We start from the raw sequence: 16,622 nt of genomic DNA on the forward strand, positions 1-16,622 counted from the left end.
AAATCATGCAAGTTAAAATTATATATGTATATATAACTATTATTTTTCTTCATTTCAATTATTCATCAACATTTACAGTTACAATTGTTTCTCTAAATTATCATTCTTTTAATAAAAATATATTTTTTAATTATCACCATTTAATCATCCCTTGTAAATCTATCACTAATAATATATCTCTGATAAATCCAAAAACATTATGTATGGGTTAAAGTTCTCATGCTTATATACAACAATATAACACCCTCATACAAATAAATACTAACCGTGGGCTACCACTTGCAATCAAGACAATCATGTACTTTGGTACGAGGCTAGATTCATAAGTTTAAATATCTTCATTTCATTTTAATTCTTTACGCTACAGTTATTCTTCTCTAAATTTACATCTTATTAGTTTGTTGAACAACTAACCTAAATCAACATTTTAACATGAGGTACACTAATTTATTATATATTAGTATGTGGTCTCTAGGTTTGAGGCAAGATTTAAAATATTGAGCCTGCTGAGATTTCGGTCTCAGACCAGAATGATGTAGTTTCGGTATCGTATCTTACAGTATCGGTATAGTTTTGATATTTTTAAAATATAGAATATATTAACTAAAATAAAAAACTTAATCTAAATATTTAAAAATAAAAAATAAAATATTTTTTTAAAAAATAATAGGATAATTTTACGAGGCTTTAATTAAGCCTATTTAAATTATTCCCAACAATAGCTAGGAGTTGATTATTAAAATCTTATAAAACCTAAGTTAAGAAAAAAAAATAATAAAAAGCCGACCGCAACGTGCGACCAAGGGGCGTGCATCGCTTGAGCGACCGAGGGCGCGCGTGCCCGCACAACCCTCCGGAGGCGTCGCTAAATCCGGGTGACACCTCCGAACGGTATCCCGCCCGAAACGCTTGTGTCGGTGTCGGTTCGCTAGTGGAATGAAATTTTTCACCGATATTGCGCGATACCGTTCGAAATTTCATTCCTTAGTTTGAGGTATACAACTTAAAAATGCAAGTATTAATATCCAAGTGAATAAGTAGTAGAAAGGTAAAGTAGTTCTAATGACAAGTATCAAGTGAAGAGTAGATGAGAGTATCCATTTTAAATTTTAAAACAAACTCTTCACATATTAATCCCCATATGAAACCATACATAAACATGAAAGATTATCAAGTTATTTAACTCCCAATGGTTTAATTCATTTAAAAGCCCATTTCACTATTTTAAATATCCTTTTAATTTTGCTTTTTTGAAAAAATAGTTATAGAAGCACATAAAATTCATTTTATCTATTTATTCATGTATAAGAAAATATGTATACAAGTCAAAAATAATTTACCCACGTCAATATACAATAAAATAATCTAAGTATCATGCTCCACTCGAATTTGTATCTACAAATACAATTAAAAAATAACTCAAAAAATTCAAAATAAATTTATATAATGATAATCATAGAAATTTCCAAAAATTAACTAAATTCTAACTTGATGGATCCAATCTTGATCTCGCTAGCTCGATATAATCCTAATTTCTAAACAAGATACCTACTACCATCAAATAATAATTTATTTTTCCATTCCTAAATTAGATAAGCTAGCCTAAAATAGTAATATAATAAAATAAAATATTTATCTTTCCCTTGATCGGCGAAACTAGATAGGTGTTTTGTTGACATGAAAAGCTCGAGTCAATTGAACCTTAATACATATTCTGATTAGTCTAAAATAATCAATCATTTCCCAATGCCAACCATAAAATTATTCACAAATTTTTTACCTTTATTTGGCTAGTGTGCAATTAGGAAAAGTGATAGAAAAAATTAAGGAAGGAGACTAAGGTGATTGAAAATCAATTTGAATTCATACTTGAAAGGGCAACAATAGAGCCTATACATCTTCTTAGACAATTGATTGAAAAGTATCGTGAAAAGAAACAAGAATTACATATGGTATTTATTGACTTAGAAAAAGCTTATGATCGAGACTTGAGAGAAATTATATGAAGATTTTAAAAAAAGAAAGGTATTAGCATAGTGTATATTAAGACAAATAAGGATATGTTTAATGATGTAATGACAAGAATAAAGACTCGTAGATTAACTAAAGTGCTTCCTATAAAAATAGAATTACATCAAGGATCAGTTCCAAGTCCATATCTTTTTACACTAATTATGCATGAACTCATTGGATACATCCAAGATAAGTTACTATGTATATGTTGTTTGCAGATGAATTATTTTAGTCGATGAGACTTGTGAAGGAGTAAATACTAAAGTTGAATCTTGATCGGAGACACTGGAAGCTAAAAGTTTTAAGCTTAGTAGAGTAAAAATAAAATATATGAAATTTAAATTTAGTATGTTATGAAGCGAGCACATAAATAGAAGATGAGAGTCGCAGAGATGAGAATGCTAACATGAATCTACGGACATATGAAGATGGATTGGATAAGAAATGAGAATATTAAAAAAATTGAGGTTGCACGTATTGAGGAAAAATTCTGAGAGACACGCTTAAGATAGTATGCACATATATATAGACGACCAATAAATGTCCTAGTTAGGTAATGTGAGACCGTGAGAAATACACACATTAATTGAGGAAGAAAGAGACCAAAGAAGATTTGTTAGCAATGAAAATTATAGATATATAGTAGAGGATCGAGCCGAATGACGTAGGAGGATCATATAGCTGACACTACTTAGTAGGATAAAGACTTGATTGTTGTTGTATTTGGCGAGCATGCAAGCAATAACCTCATTCAAGGATAGTGAAAGGCTTAGAAAATGAGGAAAATGAATAGTTCCTCATAGTTCCGACAAAAGTAACAAGGGTCGCGGGCATTGAAAAATGAGAGAGGGGAAGAGGGTGGCTATGGACACTAAGAAAAATAAGAGAGAGAAAGGGAAGAGAAGAAATTTTATTAAAAAATTAACGAAATTTTATTAAGAGATTTTGTTAAGATAATAACAAAATTTAGTTAAGGAAATTTATTAAAGAAACTAACAAAATCTTATCAAGAGATTTTTTAGATTTTTTCTAACTAAATCTGGATAAGAAAAGTTTGTTAGATTCTTTCTAAATTTTCTAATGACAAAGCTATATAAGGGGAGGAGAGGGAGAGACAAAAGAAGAACTTAATCCTTGTTTCAAAACCTCTAAAGGTCGGCTTCTTCCCATCCTTCCTCCCTTCCTTCCTTGCTAGGGCCGGCGCCCATAGCAAGGATCCTTCCTCCCTTCCTTCCTTGCTAGGGCCGTCACCCATAGTGGAGAGGAAGAAGAAGGGGAAGAAGAGAAGGAAGAAGAAGGAGAAGAGGAAGAGGAAGAAGAAGAAGAAGAAGGGTTTCTTATCTTTTCCTCTTTGGCCGATTCTCTTTAAAGTCTCTTTCTTCTCCTAGCTTTAGGTGGTGCCACCTTTAAAGGATTCTTTCCTTTGATGGGGCCGGCACCCAAAGAAGAGAGGAGAGGATAGGAAGAGAAGAAGAGAAAGAAGAAGAGGAAGAAGGAAATAACTTCTCCCTTGAGTTCTTGCCATCGGATTGGAAGAAAGGATTAGAAGAACTTGAAAGAAATGACTTGAGGGAATGATATTCTCTTCTATTGAGACTGTATTTATAATAATTTACAGCATAATTACAGCCCAATATCAGGATTAGAATCACTGATTTAGAGGGAAGAAATCACAGAAAAGATAGACATAAATCATCCTATAACAAGACTTGCTAAGAATAACCAAGACTTGCTAAGAATAACCAAGACAGCTAGCTGGTACAAATTTGCATAATTTACACCTCAGAGCTTTCCTAAATAATCTGTATTCTCAACACTCCCCCTCAAGTTGGTTTAAAGATATCTTCCATACCCAGCTTGCTTACTAAACATTCAAATTGTCTCTTGTGTAGCCCCTTTATAAGTAGATCAGCTACCTGTTCAATGGTAGGGATATAGTCCACACTAATCACACGATTGTCTATTTTTTCTTTGATGAAGTGCTTGTCGACTTCCACGTGCTTTGTGCGATCATGAAGTATTGGATTGTGTGCAATCGAAATTGTTGCTTTGTTGTCACAGTGCATCTTTATTGGCGTCGACTCTGATATGTCTCTTGATCCACAAAACTTCACATATCCTATGAGCTAAGGCTCTAAACTCAGCCTTTGCGCTGCTTCGAGCTACCACATTTTGTTTCTTGCCACGCCAAGTGACCAAATTACCACCCACAAACGAGCAATATCCCAAAGTAGACCTTCTATTAGTTAGACTTCTTGCCCAGTCTGCATCAGTGTAGGCTTCAACTTGTAGATGTCCCCGAGTTTTAAACAGAAGGCCTTTACCGGGTGTTCTCTTTAGATACCTTAGGATCCGATACACAGCGTCGAAATGTTCAAACCCAGGCGAGTGCATGAATTGGCTAACTACACTTACCGGAAATGCTATACTAGGTCTAGTGTGTGATAGATAAATCAGTCTCCCGACAAGTCTTTGATAGCACTCCCTTTCCTTTACTGATTCTGCCGCTGCTGGTTGCAGTTTGACGTAAGGCTCTATAGGCGTCTCAACTGGCTTGCATCCGAGCATACCAGTTTCGATCAGCAAGTCAAGGACATATTTTCGTTGGTTGACAAATATACCTTTCTTGGATCTTGCGAACTCCATTCCAAGAAAGTATTTTAACACTCCCAAGTCCTTGATTTCGAATTCTTTTGCAAGCTTTCCTTTAAGTTCTTCAAGTTCCTTGTAGTCACTCCCTGTTAGGATGATATCATCAACATACACAATCAGCACAGCTGTTTTACCTTCCTTTGAGTGTTTGTAAAATATGGTGTGATCAGCTTGACTTTGAACATAACCAAGTCGCTTCACAACCTTGCCAAAGCGTTCAAACCATGCCCTTGGGGACTGCTTCAGACCATTCAAGGCCTTCTTCAGTTTACACACCTTTCCGACTCCGAACTTTCTTTCAAAACCCGGAGGGAGACTCATAAGTACTTCTTCATCTAGATCTCCATTTAGGAAGGCATTTTTAACATCCAGTTGATACAAGGGCCATTTGAGATTGACTGCAAGTGACAGAAGAACTCGAATTGAGTTAATTTTTGCGACAGGAGCAAATGTTTCTTGGTAATCTATTCCATATGTCTACGTAAAGCCCTTTGCTACAAGCCTTGCCTTATATCTCTCTACACTCCCATCTGGTTTACTCTTTATAGTGAAGAGTCATCTGCACCCTACTATCTTTTGATCCTTAGGTGCTTCAACAATTTCCCAAGTACCATTTTTCTTTAAGGCATTCATTTCTTCAAACACTGCTAATCTCCAATCCTTGTCCCCCAGTGCTTTCTGAATGTTTCTAGGTACAACAAGTTTTGAAATATTAATAGTAAATGCCTTATGTGTTTCGGATAAATGGTCATGGGTTATGTATCTGGAAATGGGATGTTTGGTACAGGTTCGGGTACCTTTTCGAAGGGCAATGGGAAGGTCAAGGTCATTTTCTTGTGGTACAATTGAGGTTGGACTAGAAGGCTCAAGAATAATAGGTAAAGTGGAGTTTTTATGTGAGTTAGGAAAAAGAGAGGTACCTGGAGTATCCAGAGTTCCTTTGCCCGGGGCTTCCAATGAGGCTTGTGCTGGAATGGTTAATTCATCTCTACTTCTTCCAAGGACATTTCTCCTAGAATAAACCAAAGGTTCAAGGATATTTCGATTTTTTCCATTCGAAATAGATCAATTTCATGGTTGACAATTGTGGGTTCGGACTCCCCATTATTTTCATTTTGGAATTCATTTTGAGATTTTGGAGGCTGGTCAATAACTAAATTTGGAAGAGTTTTAGTTATTTCCCAAAACCTAGTATTGGTCTTCTTCCTCTTCTCTTCTACCTTGGCCGAACCTAATATTGTGGCTAGCACCACGATCTGGTTCCTCTTCATCTCAGTATTCGTGTGTATACCGTAGAGGCGCGAACACACTGATCGTGCTGAGATCCGTCAACCTTTGAAGGCAAGAGTTGCTGTCGGGATTGCGAAGGGCTCGCATCGAAGGTAACCTCGATTCTAGTAGATAGAATCGGTAAAACGAATATGGTTTCGCATGGATCTTCTGGAGTGATCCCTTTTCCGCTGCGTTTTATGTGGCTAAAATTGTTTTTAGGCGCATGCAGATCCCTACACTTCAACAGTCCTTTCTTGTTGGTTTGGCTGCGACATCTCCTCTTCTTGTTCATGCTCAGTTGGGGCATCCTGGTCTTGATAAGTTGAAACAATTACATCATAGTCTTTCCTACTTAAGAGTCTGTCTTGTAAATTATGTCAATTAGGAAAGTATATTCATAGTTCTTTTTCTCCTTGTACTATGAGTCGGGCTACGTCACCTTTTGCTTTGGTTCATTCCGATGTTTGGAGTCCGAGTCGTATTTCTTCTACATTGGGGTCACGATATTTTGTTACCTTTATAGACGATTTTTTCCGTTGCATTTGGTTATATCTGATGAAGGATCGTTCGAAGTTGTTTTCTCTTTTTCAATCTTTTTTCTATGAAATTAAAACTCAATTTGGTATTTTCTTTGAACATTGTAGAGTGATAATGCACGTGAGTATCTATCTACTCTGTTTCAGACCTTCATGGCGTCTCATGGTGTGTTGCATCGGACATCTTGTCCTCATACCCCTCAACAGAATGGAGTTGCCGAACGCAAGAATCGTCATCTTCTTGAGATCACCCGAACTCTTCTCCATTTTCATATTCCTCTTTAGTTTTGGGGTGACGCTGTACTTACTGCGTGTTATCTCATCAATCCATGCCTTCTTCCACTTTACAAGGTCAAATACCTCATCATGTTCTTTATCCTCATCAGTCTCTTCATCCTTTACCACATAAGGTCTTTGGTTCTATATGTTTTGCTCATGCTCTCGATCCTAACATTGACAAACTCTCTTTCCGGTGTCATAAATGTATCTTCCTTGGTTACCCACGGTCTCAAAAAGGGTGCAAGTGCTATTCTCCTACTCTCCGTTGGTACTTCATCTCTGCTGATGTCATGTTCTTTGATTCGGTTTTATTTTTTGGGTCTAATGGATCTCCGTCCGAGTTTGCTCCTTCTACGTCTGCACCAATAGCTATCTTTTATCCTCCGGAGGATTCTTTGTCATCTCTGGAGACATCTCCTCTGTAGGTTTATCAGCGTCGTCCTCGTCCTGCTTTGCCATCGCCCACCACTGACGCTACCATGGACTCATCTTTGGAGCCAAGTCTTTCGCCTCGTCCTCCGGTCCCATCTCTTGAGTCTGATATTCCCATTGTACTTCAAAAAGATATGTATTCCACTCGTAATCCTTCTCCTCATTATGTATCTTTGAGTTATCATCGTATTTCGCCTTCCTATTTTTCTTGTCTTTCCTCCTTGTCATCTGTTTCTCTTTCGAAGACTGCTAGTGATACCTTTGCCCATCCAGGATGGAAATAGGCTATGCTCGATGAAATGTGTGTCTTACAGAGTAGTGAGATTTGGGACCTCGTTCCTCTACCACCAGGGAAGTCAGTTGTTGGTTGTCGATGGGTATATACGGTGAAGGTTGGTCTAGACGGAAAGGTTGATCGGCTTAAGGCTTGCCTCGTTACTAAAGGATATACTCAGATCTTCGAATTGGATTATGGGGACACTTTTTCTCATGTTACCAAGTTGTCCTCTGTGCGCTTATTCTTGTCCATTGCTACCATTCGACATTGACCTCTTTATCAGTTAGACATTAAAAATGTTTTCTTACATGGTAACCTGCTCGAGGAAGTCTACATGGAGCAACCTCTGTATTTTGTTGCTCAGAGAGAGTCTTCTAGTCTTGTCTGTCGTTTGCGAAAATCTTTATATGGTTTCAAGTAGTCTCCTAGAGCATGATTCGGTAGATTTAGTACTGTAATTCAATAATTTGACATGACTGTAAGGCTGACCATTCTATTTTTTATCGTCATTTATCAATTGGTTACATCTACTTAGTAGTTTATGTCGATGATATTGTTATCACAGGTAGTGATCATTTCAGGATTTTACAGGTAAAACATCTTTTCAAACATTTCTAGACAAAAGATCTTGACAAACTCAAATATTTTTTGGAGATAGAAGTAGCATAGTCCAAAGATGAGATTATCATATCACAAAGGAAGTATGCAATAGATATTCTAGAATAAACAGACATGTTAAACTCAAAGACAGTTGATGTTAGTAGAAGCCCTAGAGCCAATTATGTGATGATTGACTAAGGACTTTTTGTATCATATTCTATTATTAATAAAGACATGGTTTTTGGTTATTATACTTACTTTGTATTAGCGCCAAATAACTAAGTATAATAATGTCTTTGGGTAGCTAGTTCTAATCTATATCATATTGATTGTTTGAATCGATAGTGAGATGATATAGAGAACACTACTCTTAATCATTCCTAGTCAAGCATTAATATTCAGGGACGATGTTAATGCGTTGAGACTAGCATGTAGGTCAACTGGATGACTTGATCTCACAAGTCATGGATATGGGATATCGAGTTGACACATGGGTATACATTAGAGAATGTATATTGAATTGACCCGCCATGAGAAAGTTTTATGGATCATTATATGAGTGTCATAAACTTTCTCATGTGACTATTGGTATGAATAGTCCTTAGACTTGAAGTCACTACGGTTCCTTACATAAGGAGTTATGTACTTTGGTATCGTCAAACGTCACCCGTAACAGGGTGGACTATAAAGGTGATCACTGGGTATGTAACAAATTATGCGGAGGGATGTGAGTGATGTAGATGAGATCTATCCCTCCCATATAACGGGAGTGATATCTTACGACCTCTTGATAGAGTAGGACCACGAAATGCATGATCATGCTCAAATGAGTCAATATGAGATATTGAGCTCATTTGCTTGAGTGAGTCTACTTGGGGATCAAGAAACATAAAGATTGATAAGAGGATGACACGGTCTATGCCTCATTGATCAATCTAGATATCGAGGATAGAAGGACATGGTCATACATTATCATAGTCACGAAGGTTATGTCGGATCTCGACATTCTTGTCACTTGGGTAGCAATGATGCATTGCTAGATGCCGCTCATTGCTTATGTTTCTAAAATAAGATTTTAGAAACATTGCCAACGTTACAAGAACCTATTGGGTCACACACAAATAACACTCTATTTGGAGATGAGTTCATTTTAGTTTGACTAAAAGAACAATTAAGCTCATTGGATGACCTAGACTTGAGTTAGACTCAAGTTGGTTGAATTTGAGTTAGACTCAAATTAAACCAAGATGAATTTTGATTCATCATGCATGATTAATGTGGATTAATCATGCAATTAAGAAGAGGAAGTTACATGCATGGAAGTTATCATGCATGAGTTGAATTTGAGTTAGACTCAAATCAAGCCAAATTGGATTTTGATTTATCATGCATGATTAATGTGGATTAATCATGCAATGAAGAGGAGGAGGTTACATGCATGAGAGTTATCATGCTTGATTAATAGGATTAATCATGCATTGATAAGGAATACCAAAAGCCTAAAAACCCTTGGTATTCATGGCATGAGTATAAAAGAGTTTTCTCTTGCAAAACTCTTGGGTTGTTCATTTTTCTTCCTTCTTCCCTCACTTGGCACGAAATTCCTCTTCCCCCTCTTGGCCGAAATCCACAAAGGTTGCTAGCACAACCACCTTTCTCCAAAAGTGAGTGTTCGTGTGGATACGCATAGAGGCACGGACACTTGAACGTGCTAGAGATCCGACGACCTTTGGACGAGCGGAATAAGCGAAGGGCACGCATCAAAGGTAAAATCTATTAGATAGATTTTTTTATAGTTTTAATTTGTATGAGTTTTCGCATGGATCGCTCGAGGGATCCTATTTTTGCTGCGATTTTTTATTTTTATCGCATAGGATTCCCAACAGTACTCCCCATGCAAAGAACATTGGGATGTTATGACTCGCATTATTCGATATATCAAAGGCGCTCTAGGAAAGGGTATTTTGTACGAAAACAAAGGACATACTCGAGTCGTAGGGTATTCTGATACAGATTGGGCAGGATCTCCCATTGATAGGAAATTTACTTTTGGTTTTTGTATATTTGTTGAAGATAACCTTATTTTTTAGAAAAACAAAAAGCAGAATGTTGTGGCAAGATCCAATGCAGAGGTAGAATATCGAGCTATAACCATAGCCAATCATAAGCTTATATGACTAAAACAGTTGCTTCAAGAGCTAAGATTTGGAAAAGTTACACAAATGTCACTTATATGTGACAATCAAGCCGCCATGCATATCGCCTCGAATCCAGTTTTTCATGAGAGGACAAAGCATATTGAAGTTGACTGTCATTTTGTCAGAGAGAAAGTCATATCTGATGAAATATCTACTAGTTTTATTAACTCACATGATCAACTAGCAGATATATTTACCAAGTTACTAAGAGGTCCTCGAATTGACTACATATGTAACAAGCTGGGTGCATATGATTTATATTCTCCAACTTGAGAGGGAGTGTTAGAATATTTAGGGATAAATATATTTTTATAGAATAGTTCTTCTAAAATAGGTCCCTATGTTTGTGTATAAATAGGGAATTATTTCTTATAATAAAATAAGATCTATGATATTATTTTACAGATTCCACTAAATTGAAGCGATCCTTTGATAAAAACAATGACAAAATGATCTAGGTTCTCTAGAAGTACTTAGTTCATTAAATCCATAAATACAACACGGATATTAATGAAACTTAAAGGGAACTCATAATGCCTATCACGTTCGAAAAGTAATCTTTTTGGATATCTTGTTTTCTAATTCTAAGCTATGCTAACTATATTCTATATTGATCTTAGAGTAGACACTACTGCCTTAAGTTGAACGAACAGGTCGTCTATTTGAGATAGAGGATACTTGTTTTCGATTATCACAACATTCAATCGAGAATACTCAATTTGCAGTCTCGTGGTTCACATTCAAAAAGTAGTCTTGATATCCTCTTTTCTGACTCTTAAGTGATGATAACAAGATTTCATATTAATCTTAGAATAGAAACTAGTGCCTTTAAGCTGATCGAACAAATTCTCTATCAATGTGCAGTCTTGTAGATCCAATCTAGCTAACAAAGAGAATGAACCCTTTATCCAAGAGTTCCTGCAGCTGAAATTTAAGTTCCTCTAGCTCCTCCAATGTCATACAATAGGGTGCCTTACAAATTGATGTAATTCCCAATTGTATCTCAATAGTAAAATCAGTTTGTCATTGAGGAGAAAACCTAAGGGAAAAAGGGTATTTATAAACCACATAAATATCAATTAAATAAGGCATTGTTTACCCGGAAGGGTGGATGGAGAACGGAAAAGGATCAAGGGTGGAAAAGGATCGCGAATAGAAAAGGAAAGGAGGGAGGAAGAGTTGGAAGGAGGAAGGGGGAAAGAAAAGAGAAAAGGGAGGAACTCGAGGTTAGGTTGTGAGCTTGCAACGGATTGACCATGAGCTTGTGGTCAGGCTGCGTCCACTAGCTCGCCGAGCTATTGGTCCATGGCTCTCCTAATTTTACACCAAGTAAACAAAGGAAAGTATCTTGACTCTTCCTTTCCTTTTGTCCGTCCTTTAGGATAAATAGGGCATTGATTGTCTCAAGCAGTTGCAGTCTTTCCTCAATATCTGTTGCATTGTAAAGCAGAAATCAAAGATATAAACTACTCACAAATTCTGGCAAATTCCAAAGGATATGAGTCCAGATAGCAAAAAGTTATCACCGTCTTTTGACAATCCACCTTGGCATGCTTGGCAGATGACCAATCCATGACACATTATGTTGAACTCGATGAAACTCAACAGTAGGTCTGCAAGAGAATTCTTTCACCAAATTCTAACGTGCAGTTCTTAAGTTCCATACTAGAATATAATACTTCTCTAGAAGGGGCAATCAGATCTATATCAAAATAACTAGGTATGTTATATTCTCAATTTCTCAGCAAAAGTTGGTGTGATAACTAAATGGATACTATCAGTATCGATCAAAGCATGAGCACAAATGTCATAAATAGTAATCATACCTTGGGCTATTGGATCATCTGCATTTTGAGTCTCTTGCTGGGTTTGGGTAAATACTTGGTCGACTGGTATCTTACGAGTTCATTGCTGTTGCAACTTCAGCTGACTTTGGTGTGGCTCAGTTTGCTGCTGCTGTGACTACTGTTGGACTTGAGGTGAAATGCTATATTATGCCCTCAATTAAAAATCTATTGCTTTGTGCCTCAGCACCTTCTTACAGTAGAAGTTAATATAGTAAGGGTACACTCACAAGATATGCCCCAAAGCACCACATTTGTTGGTCTTAAAATTGATTTGCTAACCACTCAGCCTAAAAACTTAGCTATTAAGAAAAGGATCAATTGATATTTATATGGTAACACTCCTGCATGTGTGGGTGTTGCTCCCTCTTCTTTTGTGGGTAGGGTGCTTTACTTGATTGATCTAACCTCTCAACATATGAATTGGTTAGATTTTTGACATGGGTAGGATTCAAACTCCAGATCTTCTACTCTAATACCATAGATTAAAGTTGATTGGCTAACCACCTATTCTAAAAACTTGATTTCTTTGGGAAGTGACCAATGTATAGTTTTATGTTAATAATAACAATATGTCCTCTTTGACTTGCTGATGATGCAATTATGCTCTGAGTCTAAGATGGTCCTCTATTCTGATCTACTTTAGCCTTCTTTGGATAGGATCAATTAGGTTTGCGTTTCTGTTTAAACTCTGTCCACTAATCTGATTCTTACCACTATGCTGTTGTGATGGTGTCAGATGATTTTGCCTTTGTTTTCCTTTAGAAATCTGATTCCTCATTGTCTCTATCTCCATAGCCAAAGTTATTGCTTGATAATAAGTGGCAGTTTTACAATTGCTGGACGGTCCTAAATAATAAAATCAAGCTCTTGAATAAAAATGTGCTCGCTTTGAATGTTCCGTGGCAACCAACTTATGTGTTGTATAATCAGTTTGTTTGTACGAGTGAATTTGACATTAAGAGTTTTGATCCACATATAACGGAAACAAGAGAGGAGGGTCTAACTGTTCCTACCTAAATCACAATGAAAAAGAAGCTGGACAGTGGTTTCCTCCACTAGAGAGAGAGAGAGGTGTTACTAAGTGCACAACGCGGATCCACCTGTAGCAATCCTTTACTAACAAGCTTTTGGTGTTGATCATATTGTGAACAATCAACCAGGTGAAAACGTAAGCTTTAATTAATGCATAGAAGACCAAATCAATAAATGAAACATCCATCCCACTTCTATAGCAGAGTTGAGTAGGCATAACCAACTGTGGAGCTAGATTCCATTGTGCTCTGATTTCTATAGAAGCAAAGGTTGAAAAGTTTATTTAGTACCTACTAAGCCACTGGGAAAAGATCCTGAAAATTAATAAGATTTCTCGGATGAGTATAGGAGAGGCCTGATGGAAAACTGGAGGGGAGAGATCATGAACGGCTATATATCTTCATGAATCATTGTGTGACAATCAGATAAATTAGAAAACTGTCATTGTGTGATGCCACTGCACCATCTCCGTTCCTGAATGAGACCTCACAGGTTTTCAGTAAGGATTTCTCAAGGCTAAGAGCATAGGAGGTTCTGAGCTGGAAGATACCTTTCAGTGTGTAGGACCAACAATGGATTGAATTTGCATGATCTAGTGTATCCAACGAAATTAGAGATGATGAACCACAAATCACATGGGGTGCATGAGGATAAGAAGGTCCACCAACACTTAGAAAGGGAAGCTAGCTTGTGAAGTCTCAAATTAAGGTAAGGCATATAAGTCTGATGAGCATGCACCCTATCTTAGGAGGTAAGATATCCAACGGGAGTCACTTGAGAACAACCATATTGCCAAAAGAAGTTCTTTCTGAGTTGATCTTGCTTGTGAATCGCCCAAGTAGAATTGAGGTAAACTCTTAACTGGTGCGAAGTCATCGAGGACAGAATGGTGTTCACCATGTGCAATGCTTGCTAAATAATACAAACGCTTTTTTCCATGTTCAAATTTGCTTACCATCTTGTTAGTTGCACGTCCTAGTAACTCTATTACGTACTGTGGCCCCTAACTGAAACCCAATATGTAAAGATTAGCTATGTCATTGTTACATGCTTAATACATTTACTAGAAAACATACTAGGAAATTGTAAAGAGACGATATGTGTTGATCTTGTCGGTTAAGAAATATTGGCCTAGTGACGACAAGGGTGCTTCATCAATATGCAAGGTTGCTATGAAATATTATTGTTATCAGAAAATGTTTATGGTCATTGATCAATAATGAATAAGAAAGCAAGCTGAGATACTATGATTATATTCAATGGAAAGCCGTAAATGAAATGTTATGATTGATTAAATACAAACTAGGATATATTGTGCAACCAGACAGAACTTGGAAGACTTTTCTGTTTGGTTGGACACACAAATTGGTACAAGTCCTACTTAATCGATTCTTGATAAGTTGACCAACTAATGGATTACATTTTTGTCCTCAAGTGCCGACGTTTTTTATCAGCAATAGTAGTTGTGTCAGAGAATGAGCAATGTACCATGTGCATGCAAACTGCAATAAATGCCAGCTTAATGCACGCTGGAGCTGTACTACTAGACATGATCACTCAGAAAGTTACTTTTTAAGCATTTCCTAGTTTCGTCAATAAATATGGAAGTTAATAAGATATTAAAGATTCATCTGTTTATAAGCTTATGCAGTATTCTGTCAAGGATGATTGCGGAAAACATCGAGTTAAATTACAATTCAGCTTACGTTATCAATTGTAATTTATTATCTTAAGATAGTTTTGTACGAGTTCTTGTTAGACTCCTATATTTATTTTCCTTTGCTTAGTTTCTCTTCTTGGTCGAAGCGAAATGTTATGGCCTTTGCCCATTTTTCTAAAGGGGAAAAAAAACAATAAATACGTAGATTACAACTGTCCAAATTGCTGTATATTTTTTTTGTAAATATGTATAGTTAATTCCATTTTGAACTGCAGTCTAATCTAACAGTTGTTATCACCCTTTCAGGAACTTTGTTCCGGTTCTAGGAGGAGGCCTTCTCAGTTCTACGACATTCTTAATCAAGCTCGAATGGCATCATAGACCTGAAAGTGAACAAAGCTTCTACCCATATCTTTGACAGTTTAGAATTTTGCTTCAAGTACTCCTCGACGCATATCTGTTTCATTTGTGAAAACTTCGACTAAGTCTTTGTAATCAACAAAAAACTCACAACAATTGTTTTTTACTTTCATGTGAAAATTTACTCGCACAAACAACGGGATTGAAGTAACACTTTTCTTCCACCTTCTCTCCATTCATAATTAACGTCATTGCTCGATGCTAACATGCACATGTGCTTTTCAATTATAAAGGCAGGCCGTGGACTTCTACAGAAGGAAAAAGATGCAGCTAATTTCCAAAACCAGCCTGACAAAGGCGGTGGATTGTGCTGGCACAAGGAAATGAAGTTATTGTTGAACGGCTAAGTGGCAGGAAGGAAGTAGGAAGAGAGAGAGAGAGAGAGAGAGAGAGAGAGGTTGTAGAAAGCAGCTGTCTTCTGCTGAGTCAGTCAGTAAGCCGCAGAAGATAAGACAAGCTCCCACCCTGCAGCATCACCAACGCATGCTCCTTTCCTTATCCACTCAGTACTGCGGTTCCAACCCATGGAGGTATTATTATTAGGGTTAAAAAAAGTGTCTTTTTTTTCTAAATCGCAAGGAACGTCTAATTTTAATTTTTTTATTAAAAAATTACATTCCATTAGCAGTCGCATAATTATCTAATTATTCTCAGATTATTATTATTATTATTATTATTATTATTATTATATCTTTCATTTAAATTTTAAATTGAGATTGTGTTATAGAAATTATGTTATAATAACTATGATTTTATAATTATTATAATATAAATATTAAATAAATAAATTAAATTCGTAATTATTATAATATGAATGATAAATAAATATATTTGAATTTGTATTATAATAGTTATAAAATGATAATTATTATAATGAGACATTGTATAATTTTTATAACGTGTGTGATCGTTATAATTTTGTATTTATTTAAATTTAGATATTGAAAGATAAATGACTAATTTATTGAAAAAAAAAAAAGTCCCTCGTGATGCTAAAACATAAGAACGACCGTTTCGCTTTTATCCTGATTATTATTATTAGATTGGTTCGTACCATAACATTTTGTGGTGAGTACGGAACGGGGACTGGTGCAGTACGTAACAAATGTAGCCATTACCAAACAAGCGCCGAATCAAGTGGCAGGCCCCAGGCGGTAGGTGACCACAGATGTGTCTCTTGTAAGATATATCTTCATTTGTTTTTGTTTTTTTATTTTTACTAGATTATTAAAGGAACGTTATATTTCCGTTTATTATTAGAAGTCTACTTTATTAAAAAAATTAGTTTTTAAATTTATTCTTTTCAATCCACCAAATTGATGAACACTCATTCGTCTATAAAAAAAATTAAAATTAAAATCCTAACCCAGATCACCGTAATTTAATTATTGCCATCTATTTTTT

General features: G+C 36.2%; 1 protein-coding gene across 1 annotated transcript in view; it reads left to right on the forward strand.

Annotated features, from left to right (window-relative positions):
• LOC141836958 (fatty acid amide hydrolase-like) overlaps positions 1-15,380 on the forward strand; it is a 29,483-nt gene extending 14,103 nt beyond the window's left edge. The window contains exon 5 of the mRNA XM_074724443.1: positions 15,105-15,380. Within this exon, the coding sequence (XP_074580544.1) occupies positions 15,105-15,179 (75 nt within the window). The 3' untranslated portion in view covers positions 15,180-15,380. The remainder of the gene's footprint in view (positions 1-15,104) is intronic.
• Positions 15,381-16,622: the final 1,242 nt, after the last annotated feature.

The sequence above is a fragment of the Curcuma longa genome, chromosome 11 (assembly GCF_044706935.1).
Source record: "Curcuma longa cultivar G26 ecotype Majalengka, Jawa Barat chromosome 11, ITB_CL_G26_1.1, whole genome shotgun sequence".
NCBI lineage: Eukaryota > Viridiplantae > Streptophyta > Magnoliopsida > Zingiberales > Zingiberaceae > Curcuma > Curcuma longa.